The sequence below is a fragment of the Nycticebus coucang genome, chromosome 5 (genome assembly GCF_027406575.1).
Source record: "Nycticebus coucang isolate mNycCou1 chromosome 5, mNycCou1.pri, whole genome shotgun sequence".
Taxonomy (NCBI): Eukaryota; Metazoa; Chordata; class Mammalia; order Primates; family Lorisidae; genus Nycticebus; species Nycticebus coucang.
The window spans coordinates 128,706,832-128,728,780 of NC_069784.1; the positions used below are offsets into that span (position 1 = coordinate 128,706,832).

Sequence of the window (21,949 nt, forward strand, 5' to 3'; positions counted from 1 at the left end):
ATTTTTTAGTGATGGCTGGAATGACGTTAAGAATTAAAATTACACCGTGTCATTAGTGATGCTGAACTTTTCACTATTCGAATACGGAAGCGGTGACGGTGCATCCCTTGAGCGCAGCTCTTAGCCACAGCACAGTAATGCAGCGGGATGTAAGATCCCCAAAGCACAAATCCTCATCTTTGGCTGTTTCCACTTTTGCTCTTCAGCAGCCTCTGATAGACTTAATAGTTGGCTTATGTTAATAGTTGAGGGTTCGGTACAGTTAGTGACGAGTCCTGTGTGAGGCAGGGTCAGGATTTGGGATTAGACCTAACAGTGCTGGGTGGATCCTGACTTTACTTAAAATTTTGATAATCATTTGGATTTTTTGCATTAAATTTCATTTTTAAAAATGTTACAATACTGTCAATTAGTGAAATTTTTGCCATCCTTCTAAATTTTGCATCTGAGGCATGTATTGCTTGCCTTAAGCCTGTAACAGGGTCTGCCTTTGGTGCTGTGTCCTGGAGATACTGGTATTCAGAAGTTTACATACAGATGGGAAGAAATTGGCAATTGATTTCTGTATATGAAAGACGATGTAAAACCATAGTGGGGTAGAGAATAGAGATTAGGGGTGTAGGTTAAGGCTTTTGGATGGTTGGGAAGGTTTCTGAGCCTTTGAGTCAAGATGTGAATGTTAAACTGCCTGTGCAAAGAGTTGCAGAATAAACCAAGGAGAGACTGGAATGTCTCACTAGGGCTTCTTGAAATTGGGAGATTAGGAGATGAGGTCAAAGAAGTAGACAGAAACCAGATCCTGTAGGACTTCATAGGTTTCAATATAGTTTAGACTCTTTTCTGATTGCAACCAGTAGCTGTTGGAGGGATTTTAGCAAGGAGGTTATTTGTTGAGTAAGTATTAAAACTGTAATAGCTTCTTTTTATGTACTATAGAAAGAATGTAAATGTTAGTCTTTAATCCTCATCATAGGCTGAGCATTATTTGATTGTGTCATGATTGTGCTTAGACATGTAAGTTAATTCTCACCTTGTGGTTCTTAGAACCACAGCAGAGATTCTCAATCCCCTTTTGCAGGATTTTTAAAAAGTCTATGTTCTTATTATGGTATCCTGGGAAATAATGTTGTTGGTATCCTGGTTGTTAATAGTACATTTTCACATTACTTCCCACTTTGACCTCACTCCAGTCTAAAACTCCTGAGCTCAGGCCAAGCCTGTAATCCTAGCACTCTGGGAGGCAGAGGCCGGTGGATCACTTGAGCTGACAATTTGGAGACCCGCCTGAGCAAGAGCGAGACCCCTTCTCTAAAAATAGCTGGGTGTTGCGCAGGCCTGTAGTCCCAGTTGTTAGGGAGGCTGAGACAAAAAGATTGATTGAGCCCAAGAGTTCGAGGTTGCTGTGAGCTATGATGCCATGACACTCTACCAAGGTAGACAAAGTGAAGACCGTCTCAAAAAACAAAAAACAGCTGAGCTCAAACAGTCTTCCCAGCTCAGCCTCCCAAAGTGCTGGGATTTCAGACATGAGCTACCATACCGGCCTGACCTTAGAAGTCTTTTTTTGCCTCTTTTATTTTCAGATGTGGAAAGAAATACAAAATTTAAGGGAAGTAAAGGTTCTCATTAAATTAGTTGAGAACCTGGGGTATAATCTTTTAACCACAGTTTAAAAGTGACCTACAGCATTTTTTTTCTCCGCCCAAAAGGCCGATACATGTATATTACAGGGAAAATCAAAGTTAGTAATATAAAGAGTCAGACACATTTTGATGCAGACTGGAATAATTTTTCAGTATTTTTTTCAGCTTATTTGGTTACTTAATCATTGACTTTAAATGATATTTGAGCTTTAATTGATTATAATTAAAATTTATAACTGACAGTGGTTCAGTAGGTTCATGGGTACCAGTTAATTTTTATCTTTAGTGAAAAACTTAGAAAGGGCCATTCTGAATTTTACTAGTTGCCAGTAACTAGATATCTCTTTCTTCCTGCCTATCAGCACTGTTGGCAAGATGAAGTCCAGAGAGAATTGCCCTTAGTCTTTTGTCAAATTCTTATTGGTGACCTACCATGTGTAAAATATTGTAAGGTATATGGCATTGATTCTCAACCTTCCTAATACCGTGACCCTTTAATACAGTTCCTTATGTTGTGTGACCCCCAACTGTAAAATTATTTTTGTTGCTACTTCATAACTATAACTTTGCTACTGTTATGAATCGTAATATAAATATCTGATATGCAGGATGATCTTAGGTGACCCCTGTGAAAGGGTCATTCGACCCCAAAAGGGGTTGCGACCCACAGGTTGAGAACTGCTGGTATATGAGAATAACTTGGACATGGTTCCTACCCTTGTGTTTTCTCTCTGTGGCCTTGCCCCATAATAGACTTACTAAATGCCCATTAAATAATTATTGAATATTTTCAGCAAAGGAGATACTGAAAAGAAAAATAATTTTTTTTTTTAATAAAAGAATCATGAGGTGTTGGGAGGATAAGGTATATACAATAAAGCTATAATGGAACCCTGGATGAGTCAAATACATTTAAAGTTTTACTTGGGTTTTTTACAGAACAGACACGTTAATTTCTATGTATCAGGATACATGAATAATTTGTAGGACAAGGTTTTTTAACCTCAACAGTATTAACATTTTGGGCCAGGTTATTTTTGGTTGGGGAGGGCTGTCCTGCACATTTTAGGGTGTTTAACAGCATCCCTAGTCTCTGATTCTCCCTCCCAGTTGTGGTAACTGTCTCCAAATATTGCCAGATCTCCCCTGGGGGACAAAGTTGTGTCTGGATGAAAACCGCTACTGTAGGGGATCTTTTAGGGAAATGGGGATTAGGGAACCCTTCCATGGCAAAAACAACAAAGTGGAGGAAAGCTTAAATGCAGGTGCATTTATCAGGAAAACTTAATTTGATGTGGCATAAAGGAGGTGGTGTGTAAAATGGGCTAATACAAAGATATGCTGGACAGATTATGGATGTATTATGTACACTGGTGAGAGAGTTTTGATAATATATGGGTAGCCATGACCCGGCGCCCATAGCACAGTGGTTATGGTGCCAGCCACATACACTGAGGGTGGCAGGTTCAAACTCAGCATGGGCCAGCTAAACAACTACAACAAAAAAATAGCTGGGCATTGTGGTGGATACCTGTAGTCCCAGCTACTTGGGAGGCTGAGGCAAGAGAATTGCTTGAGCCCAAGAGTTGGAGTTTACTGTGAGCTGTGACTCCACAGCACTCTACCGAGGGCAACATGGTGAGTCTCAAAAAAAAAAAAAATAAAAATAAAAAATATATATATATATACACACACACATACACATATACATATATATGGGCAGCCATGGGGAGGTATTACATAGTTGAGCGAAGAATGACAAGATCAGGGTCTTGCTTTTTAGAAGGATTAATTTACCAGTTAATAAAATAACCAGATAGGATGTAGGAAGTCAGGTGACTATTAAAGTAGTCCAAAAGAAGTAATTCTGGACAAGAGTAGTGGTCCTCGGCTTAGAGAGGATGAGGGTGTTGCAGGGAGTAGAAATTAGCAGTATAGTGAGAGGAATAGGAATCTAAGGTGACCACATAAATTTGAGAGATGGAGAATGCCAGTACCATGAAAGAAATGGAGATCACACAATGAGAAATGAGTTATAAAGCAAAATGATAAGTGCCATTTTAATCATAGTATTTGCAAAATATTCAGAATTGCTATCGTAGCTAATGAGTTTTGACTTATTAGTGCTATAGACCCTTTTGAAATTAAGTTGAATTTTGGCTCTTAACAATCCTAACAGATTTTTAGACAAATTCTTTGGATATAACTGCCTTTAGACACCTATGTAAGTGCCTATTACATAAGAATGTTGTGTTCACTCGTGGAAAAGTAAGAATGACTAAAACAGTCTTGGCCATTGATGAGACAATGTGAGAGGTCTAACAATACTAGTCTGCCCTATTCCCTGGACCCTTTTTTCCCATTTCCTTGTTAAGCACAGTCTGAGACAGAATTAACCAGTGAATTTATTTCCATCTAATGTCCAGGTGAGGTGTGTTAGTCTGTTTAGTGTTTCTATAACAGAGTACCACAAACTAGATAACTTATAAAGAACAGAGTCTTTTCTGACAGTTTGGGGGACTGGGAAATCCAGGAACAGGTGCATGGGCATCTGATGAGGACTGTTACATGCTTCCAAGATGGCACCTGGAATCATTGAATTTTGGGGTGTCTTGAGGGGAAGGATGCTTTATCTTCACATGGCAAATGCAGAAGGGCACAAAGGCCAGACTCCCTCCATCAAGCTCTTTTATAACTCATTATTGTGTTATTGAGGGCAGAACCCTCAAAACAAAGGTAGACAGAATGTGAGTATTTTCTAGGTGGAGGGGGCAGGGCAGCGTGACAAAAGGCAGGTAAAGTGACAGTGCACCGTTTATACAGTCACCTCATTATAAATGAGGGTCTGTAGGTTTGTCCACGCTCGTATGTAAGTTGGAACAGTGTATTTACCTATTACCTGCAATAGCCTCCTTTCTACATGCAAGTCATATGTCACTTGGATGTTTGTAACTCAGGCAGTTACTGTAATAGCCTCTGTTCCTAAGTGCCAGTTGCACTAAGTCAGATGTTTGTAACTAAGGACTGCCGGTAATTAAGGTAGTTGTGTTGATGGTAGTTGTGTTTGTGCAAACATCTGCAAATTCCAAGGACCTTAAAATGTTAAAACTTAGGATTACACTAGGCTTCTTGTGCCAGGATTACAGTGGTCTACTCTTACCTTTTCCTGGGTTTTTACAATTACATTGATCATGTAGGAATAAATATTAGTAGGTGAAGGAGCCGGTGTCAGTTCACAGACCTGCATTACTCTGCATGTGTTCATAATATACCTAGATATATATTTTTAATTTATATTGTTAAAATTACCTAAGTATTATGATGTTCTAATGGACGTGAAGTTTAAAAATTGATCAAGGGTTTTTCTTACCCTAGTTAGTACAGCTCTTATACCTTCTTTTCCCACAAGGCAAGGGATAAAAGAGTGGAGAGGGATGGGGATAAAGAAAATAAACTTTTAATAGCTCCCCCTTATTTACAGAATGAACTTCAACATTCAAGACTTCATACTCTCAGTCTAATTTCTAGTTATCTATGAGAAGAGGTAAGGGAAAACTAATAGTACATTATAATATTTAATAACCTGTGAATATGTACCATTCATAACAACCCTAGAAACTGAAAGACCCAAGAGGACAGAACAGTGGGAGAAACTGAATATGACTGATTGGTCCTGCTGTATTTATTGTATTCTTGAGTTGTATAGGTCGCTGAATGCTGCATTCATTAACATCTTAAGAAGGTATTATAGAATGCCTGTCATAAACATTGCAAAGGAGCGCATTCTCTTCAAATTATGATTTGATAACTGCCTTAGGTACTCTATTTCAGTTTCTAATGTATGTATAAAAGTTTTTTCTCTTTTAATAGCTAACTCCATTATCAATTAAAATTTCTTTATATTAAAACCTTACTGTAAGAAACCTTACTGTAAGACTAGACCCTGACCAATATAGTATTTAATGTCATATATCTATTTTATATTTTAAGTTTTTCATAACAAAGTCAAATTTTTGATTACCCATTATTTACGTAACACAGGGCAAATGGGTATTTTCCCCTTTGCCTACTTGTAAAGGTAAGCCTAAGATTCACAGTCATGATTACAGATGGTCTCCAATTTACAATGATTTTCTGATTTTATTGGCAGTTTAGTGGGACATAGTCCCCCCTCAGCTCAAGGAGCTCCCCATAACTTACAATTGTATATCCCTTTCATATCATCAGAAAGCTGAAAATTTGTTAGTCAAAGTAAGGGACTGTGTACTGTGTAGCTAGCATTACATGAATTTGACTTAAGATATTTTCAACTTACTATGGGTTTATTATTGGGAAGTAGCCCCAATGTAAATTGAGGGACATCATCTGTATATTGTATGTTTTTTGTTAATACATTGAGAAGTATTTGTTACTTATCAAGATGCTTTAAGAACATGCATATTACTTCCAACTGTTAATTCATGTTTTTCAAGAGAACACTGGTAATTATTTACATACGATCTCATTTGCTATAACAGAATTTTTCTGAGCTATAAAAGTTTTTAATAACAAATTGACTTAAACTTTTTGGGAAATAATTTCTACTAAAGATTCATAATCAGCATAGTCCTTCAATGACTGTACAAGTTCATCCAGTAGATAATCTCCTTGCATAAAAGTTTCAAGATCATGCAGTGACTTGTTTATTCTGTGATCCGTGACCCGGTTCTGTGGAAAATTATACGTTCTTATTTTCTCTGATCTTCCTTTAGTTCCAACCTATATGTATAAAACAAGACGTGAGATGCAGTTAGGTTTAGATTCCGAGCAACTTAAACCTATAAATTTAACTCAAGATTAAATTCTTCATTTGTAAGATAAACCAAAATTTAAGAAACAAGTTTTAAACATTTTAAATCCCTAAATGACATGAGAACATGATATAGAAGAACACAGGCTTTAAAATCAGACAGATTGATATTATTTGAATTCTACCTCTACCACTTCAATGCTCTCTGACTTTAGGTTACTCGTTTCAACATTAAACTTTAGTTTTCCCATCTGTAAGATACCAATAACCATTACACGGTGGTGATGTATGTTCTTTGCATTAATGTAGTCATCTTCCTTGGAGGGAAGGTGAATTTCCCATACTGAGGAATTATTTTCTTTCTTTCTTTTCTCTTTCTCTGAGACAGAGTCTGGCTCTCTGGCCTGGACTAGAGTGCAGCGATGTCATAGCTCACTGCACCCTCCAGTTCCCACGCTAAAGTGATCCTCCTGCCTCAGTCTCCCAGGTAGCTGGGACTATAGGCATGTGCCACCATGCCCACCTGGTTTTTTCTTTTCTTTTTTGGAGAAACAAGGTCTTAACTATGTTGCTTAGGTTGGCCATGAACTCCTGGCCACAAGCAGTCCTCTTGCCTTCGCCTCCCAAAGTGCTAGGATTACAGGTATGAGCCACTGCACCCACTCCATATTGACGAATTCTTAAAGGCTTGGTAGTTATACAGTAAATACTAAACAGGAAGACAGTAAGTTCAGTATGCTTTCCAATTTACTTGCTTTTACACTTTCAAAGGATTAAAAATAAAGACTCAGTGTATCTTTTTTAAACAACTTTAATAGTTTGAGAAAAATGCCTTTGAATACAGAAAACAAGATTGAAATCTAAGATTTCTATAAAACAAGCATAACCCTCAGTCAAGCTATCTAAAAACCGAGTTACGTAAAATATTTTTGTCCTTTAAAAACATTTTTAAAACTAATTTTACCTGAATCTTCCTAGCATTGTATCTTTTACTCGTCTCTTCTTCTAGATGCATGCTGTACAGTTTTGCACGTAACTTTTTCATTGCCATCTCTCTATTTCTCAGTTGGGATCTCTCTTGTTGGCATTCAGAAACAACACCTGAATAGTGTTATGAGAATTAAAGAGTTTTAATAAAAAATTCTTCTTTTTTTTAGCAAGGAATACTCCTTTTCCTTCTCATCCTTTTTCTTCTTCCTTTATGAGGGGAAAAAAAGGACTCTAATAAAAAAGAAACTATAAACTTAATTACTTGTACAGTTTATCAGAAAACTAAAAATTTAAGTTTGAACTGTAGCAAAAGTTTTTCCATATTGAAGGTGTAGACACAGTAAATAATAAGCATAAATCATTTAATATGGATTGTTTTCCTTTAGCTAGCCACCAAAATGTTTTTAAAGTAATAACTACTAGAAGTTAAATATTCTATTACTAGAGATAATCACTATTAATATTTTTTTGAGGATTTCCATGTTTTCATGTACCCTATATTATATAAGACACCATCACGGTTAACATGCAGATTTTTCTATAACTAAAAGAACAAAATCGGGTGGCGCCTGTGGCTCAAAGGAGTAGGGCAACTGGCCCCATATACCAGAGGTGGCGGGTTCAAACCCAGCCCTGGCCAAAAACAAAAAACAAAATCATGGCAATCCAGCACTCACATCAACCACTATTGGTTAATGATAATTATGGCAATTTGAAATCAGTCATAGTAAGATATTCTTGTATTCTTTCTAGATAACTAAGGCTTGCTATCTAGCTTTATCACATGTAAATCACAGTAACAATAATTATAAAACACAGGTCTGCAAAATTTTATAAAGAGTCAGAGAATATTTTGTGAATACTTTGTAAAATTCTATGAGTATTTTGTAAATAAAGGTACCTTTAGCTATAATTTCCCATTTTCTCTATGTGTGATGACTTTTGGGACACTAAGTGGTTCTGCCCGCTAGTACACGGTGGAGACTTAACAAAGACTGAGATGCAGTCTCTTTGCCTGTCTACAATCAGATTCCTTGGAGGTAGGTGATTGAAATTAATGGAAAGAAACATCTGAAATAATATGCAAAACTTTTCCTGTGTATATGTTTGTGGGTAGGAGTCCATGTTCTCCTACCCCAACAAAAGACTAAGAACCAGCGTTTCAGTGTTTTTTCTGGTAAAGAACCTATGATAATTACTTCACTGTGAGGATTCTTTTTTTTTTAAAGTAGCTAAAACCATTAAGCATAAACTTCAGAAGGCCACCTGAAAGTGCCCACTCCTTCTACTCATAGTCTTTAAATTCCCTGGGTTTAGATCCCTCCCTCTTCCTGGCTTTGCAATTAAAATTATCCCAGAGAATATCATATCAGCTAAGGATTTAAATATCAATTCTTAGTATACATTCCTCTGGTAGTTGAGGATCTATTAAAACAGATAATTAGGCATTTGGAAATTGATTTCCTTCTTCAGTGTTATGCTGAAGGAATTAGTACTTACGTACCTGTTGGAAGGTGAACTATGCGGACAGCACTGTCTGTGGTGTTTACGTGCTGTCCCCCAGCTCCACTGGCTCGCTTAGTGTCAATTCTCAGATCTTTAGGATTAATCACCAGATTAATCTATACAGAAGAAAAGTTGGGATTTAAAAAAAATTACATATCCCAATTGTTTAAAGGTAAGAACTACTAATTTATAAATGTCACATACAGAATTCATAACAAAATTGAGACTGTTTAAGACTACAAGTAGTTGGAAGTTTTGAACCCTCCCTTTTCAAAAGAGTAGAGAATCAAAACAAAACATCATACAGGGCTTGGCGCCCGTAGCTCAGTGGTTAGGGCCACCAGCCACATACACCTGGGCTGATGGGTTTGAATCTGGCCCAGGCCTGCTAAAACAACAATGACAACTATAACAAAAAAATAGCCAGGGTTGTGCTGGGTGCCTGTAGTCCCAGCTACTTGGGAGGCTGAGGCAGGAGAATCACTTAAGCCCAAGCGTTTGAGGTTGCTATGATCTGTGACGCCACTGCATTCCACCGAGGGTGACAGAGTAAGACTGTATCCAAAAAAATAAAACATCATACAGGAACAAAAACAAACCCACCCTAATCCTCATAAAATGGGATTGTCTTTAAATTATTCCCTTAACACAAACAGAGAACTTAGCTATTGTTAGAAATATGAATGTATAAACTAAAGGGAGATTCTGTAGAATTTTTCTAAGTTTAAAGATGTTACCAGAGAAAAAAACAATGCTAGATTGAGAACTTCAGGAAGGGTTTGTTCAATTTCAAACATGTATTTGGAGACAGAAGTGAAGCAAAGGGAGATGGTAAGTCATGGGAATAGAGTCAATTCATGAATATCCTGGGATATTATGTGAAGATCCCTATACCAACAGCTACCATCAAAAGCACTAAAGTTTAAATAGTATTTTTTCACAGAAAAATGATGACCCATTCTATGACATTTCAAGAACCCTACGCCATTCCCTAGGCCCTCCATATCTCCCCATGCAACTCCCAGAAGAATTTAGGCAATAGTGGGACCTCAGCCTACCATTTTATAAGCCATTTCAAAACAGAAAACTCCCTTCCTACTTTAGGTGTCACAAAAATTTGATCTGAAGAACCTAGCAAGATATAAAGATAAAACAAGACTTTTTCCCAAAGTTAATATAGAAATCCTCAACTGATGCCACAAAGATACAAGAGATTATCTCTGAATATTACCAGAAATTCTATGCCCAGAAATTTGACAATGTGAAGGATATGGATCAACATTTGGAATCACACCCTCTCCTAGACTTAGCCTGGAAGAAATAGATGTCCTGAACAGGCCAATTTTAAGCACTGAGATCAAAGGAACAATAAAAAAATCTCCCAACAAAAAAATGCCCTGGTCCAGATGGCTTCACACCAGAATTCTAAAACCTTCAAAGAAGAGCTTATTCCCATACTGCAGAAATTATTCCAGAAAATTGAGGAGGAAGGAATCTTCCCCAACACGTTCTATGAAGCAAACATCACCCTGATACCAAACCAGGAAAAGACCCAACTTTAAAAAGGAGAACTTCAGACCAATTTCACCAATAAATATAGATGCAAAAATTCTGAACAAAATCCTAGCCAATAGATTATAGCTTATCATCAAAAAAGTCATACATCATGATCAAATGGGTTTCATCCCAGGGGTGCAAGGCTGGTTTAACATACGCAAGTCCATAAATGTTATCCACCGTATTAACAGAGGCAAAAATAAAGATCATATGATCCTCTCAATAGATGCAGAAAAAGCATTTGATAAAATCCAGCATGCTTTTCTAATTAGAACACTGAAGAGTATAGGCATAGGTGGCTCATTTCTTAAACTGATCGAAGCTATCTATGACAAACCCACAGCTAATATCTTACTGAATGGAGCTAAACTGAAATCTTTTCCACTTAGAACTAGAACCAGACAAGGTTGTCCTCAGAAGCCATTACTATTCAACATAGTGCTATACAATTAGGCAAGTCAAGGAAATAAACGTCATCCAAATGGGAGCAGAGGAGGTCAAACTCTCCCTCTTTGCTGATGATATGATCTTACATTTAGAGAGCCCCAAAGACTCAACCACAAGACTCCTGGAAATCATCAAAAAATACAGTAATGTCTCAGGATATAAAAATCAATGTCCAAAAGTCAGTAGCCTTTGTATACGCCAGTAACAGCCAAGAGGACACAACTCCCTTCACTGTAGTTTCATAGAAAATGAAATACCTAGGAATATACCTAACAAAAGAGGTTTCTTTCTCTATAAAGAAAATTATGAAACCCTAAGAAAGGAAATAACAGGATATTAACAAATGGAAGAACATACCATGCCCATGGTTGGGAAGAATCAACGTTATTAAAATGTCTCTACTTCCCAAAGCAATCTACCGATTCAATGCCATCCCTATTAAAATACCAACATCGTACTTTCAAGACTTGGAAAAAAGGAGTCTGCGTTTTGTATGGAACCAGAAAAAAACCCAGATAGGTAAGGCAATTCTTAGTAATAAAAATAAATCCAGGGGCATCAGCATACCAGATTTTAGGCTGTACTAGAAGGCCAGAGTGGTCAAGACAGCATGGTACTGGCACAAATATAAAGACATAGACATTTGGAATCAAATAGAAAACCAGGAAATGAAACTAATAACTTATAACCATCTAATCTTTGATAAACCAAACAAGAACATACACTGGGGGAAAGACTCCCTGTTCAATAAATGATGCTGGGAGAACTGGATATCCACATGCAAAAGACTGAAACTGGACCCGCACCTCTCTCCACTCACAAAAATTGATTCAAGATGGATAAAGGATAAATTTAAGGCATGAAATGATAAAAATCCTCAAAGAAAGCATAGGAAAAACAATGGAAGACACCGGCTTGGGGAAAGACTTCATGAAGAAGACTGCCATGGCAATTGCAATAACAATAACAACCAAAATAAACAAATGGGACTTAATTAAACTGAAAAGCTTCTGTACAGCTAAGGAGACAACAACCACAGCAAGTAGAAGTAGACAACCTACACAACGGGAAAGGATATTTGCATATTTTGAATCAGACAAAAGCTTGATAACTAGGATCTAGAGAGAACTCAAATTAATCCACATGAAAAAAGCCAACAATCCCATAGATCAATGGGGAAGAGAGATGAACAGAACTTCTCTCAAGACAACAGACGAATGGCTAACAAAGATGAAAAAATGCTCATCATCCTTAATTATTAAATGCAAATCAAAACCACCCTGAGATACCATCTAACCCCATTGAGAATGGCCCACATCACAAAATCTCAAAACTGCAGATGCTGGTGTGGATGTGGAGAGAAGGGAACACTTTTACACTGCTGGTGGGACTGTAAATTAATACAACCTTTTTGGAAGGAAGTATGGAGAAACCTCAAAGTACTCAAGCTAGACCTCCTGTTTGATCCTGCAATCCCATTACTGGGCATCTATCCAGAGGGAAAAAAAACTTTGTCACAAGGACACTTGCACTAGACTGTTTATTGCAGCTCAATTTACAATCGCCAAAATGTAAAACAAAACAGCCTAAATGCCCACCAACCCAGGAATGGATAAACAAGTTGTGGTACATGTATACCATGGAATACTATTCAGCCATTAAAAATATAGACTTTACAGCTTTTTTATTAACCTGGATGGAAGGTGGAACACATTATTCTTAGTAAAGCATCACAAGAAAGCATGAATCCTATGTATTCCATTTTGATATGAGGACAGTTAATGACATGGTGGAGGGGGTGGAGAAAGGGGAGAGCAGAGAGAGAGAGAAGGAGAGAGGGGGTTGGGAGAAAGAGTTGAAGGAAGGAAGGAGGGCAGGGGGTGGGGTCTCAGTGTGTTACAGACACATCTTGTACCCTCAATGAATCCCCTACAATAAAAAAAAAGAAAAAAGAAATCCTCAAACTCCTCCCACAAAGCATCCATACTTCATCCTGAAAACTAAGTTGAATATTTCTTACTACTTTTTAACAGAAGGGAAATTAAACAAAAGAGAACTTCTAAACTAAGTTATCTTACAAATATGGACTGAGAATTAGCTTTATGAGAATATATTCATAATGAACACTATAAAAATGTTTTCATTTTAATGTGATTCAGTTATATTATTCTATTAAAAAGCTGGGAATCAGTGACATAAAACAAAAGTTGTTTGTTTGTTTTTTTGAGACAGAGTGTCAAGCTGTCACGCTGGGTAGAGTGCCATGACATCATGATAGTGCCATGACATCATGATAGCTCACAGCAACCTCTAACTCTTGGACTCAGTTTTTTTCTATTTTTAGTAGAGATGGGTTCTTGCTCTAACTCAGGCTAGTCTTGAAGCCATGAGCTCAAGCAATCCACCCACCTTTGTCTCCCGGACTGCCAGGATTACAGGTGTGAACTACTGTGCCCAGCCAAAACAAAAGTTTATGGTTCCCATAAAGGCAACCAGTCCACATTTAAACAGTATTATTTCACCCACAGAAATGGCTACACAATGACTACGTTAGTGGAGAAGACTTCTTATATCGACAATACAAGACTAGATCATTTGTAAATTCTTAATTCTTATCATCTATTGTACTACACTTGATCTTAGCCAAAAGGCCAAGAAGCGATATTATCATCTATTATAAAATGATAGTTTTTGGACTGAAATAATAGATTATCAAAAGCAACTGAAAATATGTGAGGAGGACCAAATGTTAAGAAAAGGAGATACTCAATCCACTAAGCTCTGAGTAAACTCTGGAGGCAAACATTTTGGAGGCCTGGAATTCCAAGGAGAGGGGCTTACCGTGCCTCACCTCAGTTGGCTGGGGTAATACTGCCACAGTCATGGTGCTCGTGTGAATGCGGCCCTGCTTCTCCGTCTTTGGCACTCTTTGTACTCTGTGCACACCTCCTTCAAACTTGAAATGCTTAAAGGCTTCTGAACCCCCAATGCTGGCAGATGCATGTCTAAGGCCACCTTGAAAATATAAGGGGAACGATTCATTTTACTATCCCTGTCATTTATCAATAGTTGACCATCACATCTACTCTCTTGAAATATATTTAAGTAAGTTACAAAAGGATTTAAGCACAGAGATTCTGAAACATTAAAATACTCGGTGTTTTAAGGGCGGCACCTGTGACTCAAAGGAGTAGGGCGCCAGCCCCATATGCCGGAGGTGGTGGGTTCAAACCTAGCCCCGGCCAAAAACTGCAAACAAACAAACAAAAAAAAAATCGGTATTTTATACTTACCTTTATTGCCAACAGCTATTAAACATAAAGCACTTAGAGGCTAATAAACCGACATCAATAACACATCTAAAAGATCGTTGGTCATGCAATGGTATTAGTGAATGACTATCCACTATGTCTTACAGGCCATTTAAAAAAAATTCGTATATTTGTATTCAAATTTATTAGGTAAATGATGAGCATCCTTGTAAGTTCCAAAGCCCTAGTAGTCATGATTTTTCTCACCCTTTTTCTCACACACATGCAGATAAATCCATACTTTAACTAAAACAATTTGAACAGTTTACTGACCTATTTCACTTGGAAAATATTCCAGGGTTTCAAAATGCCATCTTTTAAAAGCAGCATACTGCTGATACATATCAAATATCTCTGAAGTAAACAACATAGCCTCCTGACCCCCAACTCCTGCAGTCACCTCCAGGATCAAGTCGTTCTCATCTGTTTCTTCTGAGGGAACCAAAAGTAAGATAATCTGTAAATACAAAAATAGCACCCCTGCTAAATTTAAAAGTTATTTAAAACTTATCCCCCCAAAGATAAATGATTAGATTCAGTAATTTTAAACACACATTTTTAAATTAAGTTTCTTTAAGCACATAATTTAATATTGCTGAGTACTATCAATTATCTTGCTAATCAGAACAGTATTATATATAACTTCCATAAAGTACTACTATTACAAAACTGTATTATAGATGCTACAAGATTCAACTGAAACTTGTAGGCTTGTTTTATTGCCTCTTGTACGCTTTATATCAATTCTCCATTCAGTTAATAGGAATTAAGTGCTTGCTGTGAGTAGGGTATTATACTGTGTAAAACACAAAAGATTCTATTTCTGTCCTTTTAAAATTTAATGCCTAATATGGCAGAAAAACAAAAACACTCAAGATTGCATTTATATTTGTTTTAAACTTCCTTAATAAAAGAGAGAGATTTGTAATTTTGATAATGAAAAGGCCCTAAGAGATGATCTGGTCCAATTCCCTCATTTTACATGTAAAGAAAACTGAGGTTAACAGAGGTATAAATTACTTGTTAAAGTGCCAAGTGTTAGTTAATGGCCAAGCAGGTACAAGAACTCAAATCTTTTTTGCCCAAACAGGTCCTTCTCCTGTTGCAATACTGTTTTATGTATTAAGTATGTACCAATTATGGAGATCTAAAATAAAGGCTTCTTGGGTTAGTAATAAAAGCTACTAATATTTATTAATATACGGCACACATTCTGCTAAGCACTATACATACTGTAATTCTTTTTATTATTTATATATGTGAGAGACAGGGTCTCACCCAGGCTGGAGTGCAGTGGCATAATCACAGCTCACTGAAACCTCAAATTCCTGGCCTCAAGTGATCCTCCTGCATTGGTCTCCTAGTGTTCAGATCACTGGGCCTGGCCTCATTATTCTTAAAACAATTTTGGATAGGTACTGTTAACAGTTCTACTATAAGATGTAAAACTAAGTGAAGAGGGGTTGAAATAATCTAGTTGCCCAACATTAAAACTAGGTTAACAGGGACTGGGCATTCTAGTTGCCCAACATTATACAACTAGAAAGTGGAAGAACTAGGATTGAACCCAGTGTGACTGAATTCTAAACTATCACACTTCACCTTGGTCAAGAGCTGTACTTGTTACTGTTTTCCATCTATCTAGCCTATGTTAATACAACACGATCACTGAAATCTTGAACAAATGAGAGATTTTACTTCTTTTAGCTGGTTAGTAGCTACTGAGCTGTGTACCCTTTAATACATATCCTTCTAATTCACAAAAAATTTAGAAAATGAGTAAAAGACAAGCTACACTAGACTTTTCACCTTATAGTAGAACCCTCCCTCTAAAGCAGGATTTAGCAACATTACTTTTCAGTAAGTTTCATATTTGGCTAAAGAAAAAGCAGAATCTCAAAATTAAGCATTCACTTTCCTGGCTCCATCCTCATTTTAACATGTTCTTTTACTTATCTCGAGAGATAACTGCTGCCACTCTTTAATTTCTGCTTTGCAGAATTAGCAAAGAGTGGTTCTAATTTCATGATTGTTCTTCGTCTGATTCCTTTATGTTCTCCTGCACTTCTCCTGATGTAAAACCAAAGCAGTATCTTTCAAAACTTAACATCCTGAGGGCCTATTCTTAAGTGTACAATTCTAATAGTGCCAGAGACATAAATATTCCTGCCCCTGAGGAGCTCAGTCTACAATCATTCCATGACCTTTTTTACCCAGTACCTACCTCACACCCCCTTACAAACCAAAAGAGGGGAGATACGCAGATATACCAATATTTCACTGTCTTTCCAGAAAACACAATCAATGTGACATTTATCTTTCTGTGAGAGCTCTACAGTCTTTTTTGAAAAACGCAGATTTAGGGGGTACAAGTTGAAGTCCATTATATGTATATAGTGTACAATGGTGCAATACTTTTAATATGATTAAACAGGACCACATGAAGTCTGTCTTTTCCTGCTTTAAAACAGTGGTGACCCTCATTTCATAGTATATACATTTATCAAAATGCTGCATCATACATCTTAAATAGTATAACATTTTGTCAGTTATACTTCAACAAAGCTGAAAAATAAAACCAGCCAGTTTATTCTAAATAGTAACAAACTAGTTATTTCTTGAATTATTTTAATAATCTTCTAATAAAGTGCATAAGTAATGGTGCAAATGCTTTATTCTGTGCAAATACCATACCTGATGCTTCAACTGAGTTATTTCTTTTTTATACAAAGTTATTTCATTCTCTGCAAGTTTCCTTAAATCTTCATTCTTATCTAAGAAAAAAGGATAGCAGTTAAATTTTTCTTTATTAATATTAAATTGCCAGCAGACTTACAGTTTGTTATTGTAGCTGAAGGGAAAAATAAAATGTGTTATCTTACTTTTTAATAAATGGTAATTAAAAGTAGCATCTTTTGCATTTGTTTTCATAAGCATGTGGGTGTAAAAAATATACAGAAGCTAAAATTTTTGTACAATTTCACCTCCATAGTCACATAAATACACTTTTCACTTTCCAATTTAGACTATACAATAAAAAAAAAAAAAATGAATGAATCTAGCTAGTTAGAAACTAGAAGGGGAACAAATGTTCCCACAGTTGAACCAAAACTGAATTAAAAAATTGAAGGTTATTTATTGCCTTATTAGTAAATGTTCATGTGTATAAAATAAGTATCCACCAAAAAACATTTATTAGACTCTGCCTAATATTTACAGAATGTCGACATGATGTATTCCCCGCTTTCTCTGGCTTTATCTTTGTTATTTCATCTTTGAGTTCTCATTTTTTTCTTTACAAAACATACTTTTTCATTCCTCTTCCCTGTGGACAATAGAAATATAATAAAGAAGAGAGAGAAAAGGACATTTTTTAGCCACTACAAATTGTTTTCTGTGGTTAAAGTTCAAACACTTAACAAAGTATCAGTTTGTACACTTATCTATTAGAAACCAACTATGCTGGGACCTGGGGATAATATACATGTAAGACCTGCCCACAAGGCAGGATTATAGATAAGTTTTATTTTATTTAGATTTTTCTAGGGGAGAAAAACTCACAAAGAATAGCAACCTAAAACACCATGTGATCAATATTAAAACAGTAGCAAGTTGAAGGAATTCTGTTTGTTTTGGGAATGGGCAAAAAAAGGAAAGAAAGATTAACTCAAGGAGGATGACAACAGCATTCTCTTTCTAAGGACAGGAAGCACTGGTGGGAATTATTTTGACATGTGCATGGTATGGCAAAAGTTAGGTAAAATGAATTCCAGCCCTAGCTCAACTCTCTTAGGGTGCTCTCAGGGCAACAAACTTAACTTGTCTGAGTCTCAGTTATGAGGAAAATAGAAGTTCTGAGCTGGATGATCTCTGAGCTGTCTTCAGTTCTGAAATGCTAATGTTTTGCAAGGCCAAGTATATTGGAGCCATAGTCTAGAAGTAATAAATCTTAATACTACCTTTTAAAAAAACCAACATAGGGGCCAGCCTGAGCAGGAGTGAGACCCCCGTTTCTAAAAATAGCCAGGCACTGTGGTGGGTACCTGTAGTCCCAGCTACTCCGGAGGCTGAGGCACGAGAATCACTTGAGCCCAAGAGTTTAAGATTGCTGTGAGCTATGATGTCATAGCACTCTACCCAGGGCGACAAAGTGAGACTCTGTCTCTAAAAAAAAAAAAAAATTAAATTAAATTAAAAACCCAACATACTCAAAATGTTATTTCAACGTATAGTAATTACAAAATTAATTTTAATACCAAGTCTGAAATCTCTGTGTGTTCTATACTTTACAGCACATCTCAGTAACAAATGAAAAAATTTTTATTAAAATAACCAGTGACTAAACTGTCAAATCTAATGATTTTTTTCAGTATGAGCTGGAGATGAGCTTTACTTTCCTAAGTCAGGTACTGACAATCCTTACTTCTTAAAATTTTCTTTAACTGGTTTCTACAGCTTTACTTACTTATCTGGTTCAATGTTCCAAAGCTCTTCCTATTCTTCCTTGAACTTCTATAGCTTTCTTCCCTGTCTGCTCCTCAAATATTGTATATTTCTGGCCTTGTTAGGCTTGTTTCTTCTTCACAAATTTTCCTTGAGTATTCTCATGCACTTCTAAGGTTTTAACTTATCATGTACGATATATCCTGAGAGCTCTTATAGGACTATCCAAGCTCAGTTTTTCCCCTAAGTCAGTGTTTGTTTTTTTTTTTTTTTCCTCCTAGACTAGTATAGATATCTTTATATGGATGTCCTTCTTGTAGCTATTACTTAACCTGGCCATTCAATGCAAAACCCATCTTTTTCCTAAATGTTATACTTTCATTTTAATGGGAAAGCTTAAGACTGTTCTTATAATTCTGTCTGTCCTTCATCCTTTTCAGGTCATAGCCACCAAATCCTGTTGTTGCCCAGAATGTCTTGGGAGTCATACTTGTGCCTGTCACCACCTCTCCCTTGGACTGTTTCAACATTCTCCTCCCTAGCCTCGCAGGCATCAGGATTTCTGGAGAATACTCTAATTCATCCTCAACACTGATGCCAACTTTAACTTTTCTTTATAAAGATGTCACTTCTCTGTTTAAAAACATATGCTAACTTCCCAAGGCCTATAAAACAAATTAACATTCTTTGACGTGTAAGCTTGTCTTTCTTTCTAGTTTTGAGTTTCTATTACCTCATCATTTCCACATCTATTCTGTGCACCCGCCATATTTTATTTCCCATTTTAGTACCCTTTTATTTTTTTGAGACAAAGTGTCTCACTTTGTCACCCTTGGTAGAATGGCATGGTGTCATAACTCACAGCAACCTCAAAACTCAACCTCAAAGCAAGAGTATTGCTTCAGCCTTGCTAGTAGCTGAGACTACAGGTGCCTGCCACAATGCCTGTATATTTTTAGAGACAGGGTCTCACTCTTGCTCAAGCTGGTCCCTAACACCTGAGCTGAAGCAATCCACCCACCTTGGCCTCCCAGAGTGCTAGGATTACAGGCATGAGCCACCACGCTCATTCTCCATTTTTGTACCTGTACCTATCCCTGCTGGTCACCTCTGCTTTCCTTTCCTTCCCCTTCCACCACCTAACAAGCTCCTGCTTACACTTTAAGATCAATTTAAATGCCAGCCTTTGCTTTTATTATATAACACTTTGCTCTTTCCTGCAAAAATTAAACACTCATACATTTATATTTTACTTCACTTCTTACTCATCTCTCTTCCTTACTAGGCTGTAAGCTCCTAAAATAGTTCTCTAAATTTCTGCTAATTGTGTGCAACACATTGACAAAAGACATTTTGTTATTTAAAATGTCAACAATACCTTTCTAACATTCTGTTACTGTCTCTATAGTTTGAGTTTTTAAATCGCTAACCCTAAAATCCGGTTGGATTTTAAGTTTGGTTTAAGCTATGAAACCAATTTAATTGTTGCCCAAAGGATATTTTTCCCAATACCATTATTAGTCTTTGTTTTTTAAAACTATAGGAATGCTCTTTTTCTCTTAAATCACTTTAGATTCCTCCTAACTCTGACTTAGACTACTGTTAGCTGCCTTTTTCCTGGAATCTTCAATCCTTTTGTAGGTTGGATTCTAAATTGCCACGAACCAAGGTTCCTAAGAGACAAAACTAATTCTGTTACTCCCCAATCTCACATCTTCTGCTGGTCCTTTCTGACAACAGGATAAAAACCAACCTTTTAGGTTAATAAATTTGACTCCCCTTACAAAGTGGTTTCAACCTGCCACTCCCAATATATTTTCTTTATCCTTGGTTAACGAGTACAGTGATTGAGATTGGCAGCCCAATCCCAACTCCATTCCTTATAAACTGTAACTCTGGACTGAGTTACTTTACCTCTTTATGCCTTAGGTTCATTTTTAATCACATGGGGCTAATAGTACCTACCCCATAGTTAAGTGAATTGGATGAATTAATGCATAAAGAAAGCTTAGCAATGCCCTATTAAGGGATGGATAAAGGTTAAAACTATTAGTATAATTCACATATATCCTTTAGGGGTGGACCTTTAGATTAGTGCAACGCCTCCCCACACATTCTTGCTCTCCTACTTATTTGTTCCTACGTTTATAGGTAGTTTTGTCTACCCAAATAGACTGTGACCCTCTCTAGAGCCTGGTCACCCCATGGACCAACAGCTCGGCATCCACAGGAGCTTGTAGTAATGCAGAAATTAAGCCCCAATTCCAGATTCAAATGCAGGTGAAACACCTGAGATACCTGTTAAAATTCATATGCATAGGTCTCAGATTCTAAGTCCTCAGTCTGGTTTTAACCAGCACTATTCCTGACACTCGTGCATATGGTTTCCCTACCACTTTGAGAAACATTGTTCTCAAGTCCAAAGACATAGTGAATTATTTGTCCTTAGTGAACTAATGAGCTTCTGCCACAGAGTATGCAACCAATAAACGTCCATTTAAACGCTGTGAAAGAGAGCAGAACATGATGGCAAAGGCACACAAGACAGCCAACAGGAGAGGATGGGATCAAAACGCACGTCTTCTGATCCAAAACAAATCCAGCTGCCAGTGAGCGGCTTCAAATTCGTGAGTGTGGGTACATGGCCAGTGGCTTAGTGGAAAAATCACACGAAGCGTCAAAAATCTGCTCTAACACCGCTCTCTTGGGCCGTCCTTACCACGCAGCAAGTGTTCGGTTTCAAGCAGCTCTCGCTCCTTCTCGCTCAGCAGTTTGGCCGCCGCCACCAACTCTGGCTTCCTGACCTCGGCCCGGGCTCCAGACCCTGTCTGGCACTCGAGGAAGGTCCGCAAGGGCCCGCCACTGGCGAACAGCTCCTCCAGTTGCCGGCCTCCACAGCTCAGAGGTCGGCGGGCTCGACCCGCAGCCCAGCGGGCCCAGAAACACCGGGCTGAGCCCCACAGCAGCCCAGCCCGCATCTCTAGTTTGAGACAATAGAGTACCGCCAGGACAGGAAATTCCAGACAGACCAGATCTCGCGACACCAAACCGAGCTCGGCTATAGGGGCGAGAGCGGACGGGGCCCGCCCGGCGCATGCGCCATGGTGAAGCGCCGCCCGGAAGCTCCGGCGGGAACTTCCGGCTAAGCTGGGAAGCGGTAGGATTCCTGGAGGCTAGAAGTTGGAGCTACCCAGCCGGGAGCCTTAGGGGCGGGGCTGTTATCGTGTGTCTGCGGGAGACCCCGGTACTTTTAAATGCCTCAT

The 21,949-nt window shown here is 37.6% G+C and overlaps 1 protein-coding gene and 1 pseudogene across 12 annotated transcripts; both read right to left on the reverse strand.

Annotated features, from left to right (window-relative positions):
* Window positions 1–3,707: 3,707 nt before the first annotated feature.
* On the reverse strand, window positions 3,708–21,703 carry MTRF1L (mitochondrial translation release factor 1 like). 12 transcript variants are annotated; one of them, XM_053591482.1, is made up of 9 exons: window positions 21,406–21,534; window positions 18,287–18,407; window positions 17,461–17,568; window positions 16,938–17,017; window positions 14,517–14,700; window positions 13,784–13,947; window positions 8,927–9,044; window positions 7,397–7,533; window positions 3,708–6,401 (listed from the first exon to the last, which is right to left on the reverse strand). In XM_053591482.1, the coding sequence occupies exons 3-9, from the start codon at window positions 17,471–17,473 to the stop codon at window positions 6,201–6,203; spliced, it is 897 nt and encodes a 298-aa protein (XP_053447457.1). In that variant the 5' UTR covers window positions 17,474–17,568; window positions 18,287–18,407; window positions 21,406–21,534; the 3' UTR covers window positions 3,708–6,200. The 12 variants fall into 12 exon arrangements, 10 of the variants coding, with proteins under 10 accessions (XP_053447457.1, XP_053447454.1, XP_053447461.1 ...); XM_053591479.1 differs by having other exon boundaries at window positions 17,126–17,568; XM_053591486.1 differs by having other exon boundaries at window positions 14,517–14,675; window positions 16,938–17,568.
* Window positions 13,462–13,595, reverse strand: LOC128586837 (uncharacterized; annotated as a pseudogene).
* Window positions 21,704–21,949: the final 246 nt, after the last annotated feature.

Excerpts from the sequence above, each read along its gene's own strand:
- MTRF1L (XM_053591478.1), bottom strand. The coding sequence starts at position 21,664 with ATGCGGGCTGGGCTGCTGTGGGGCTCAGCCCGGTGTTTCTGGGCCCGC. Across the intron at positions 17,018-21,405 it reads AACCGAACACTTGCTGCGTG|ATAAGAATGAAGATTTAAGG; the intron begins GTAAGGACGGCC and ends CTTTTTTCTTAG. Across the intron at positions 7,534-8,926 it reads CATAGTTCACCTTCCAACAG|GTGTTGTTTCTGAATGCCAA; the intron begins GTACGTAAGTAC and ends AACACTATTCAG.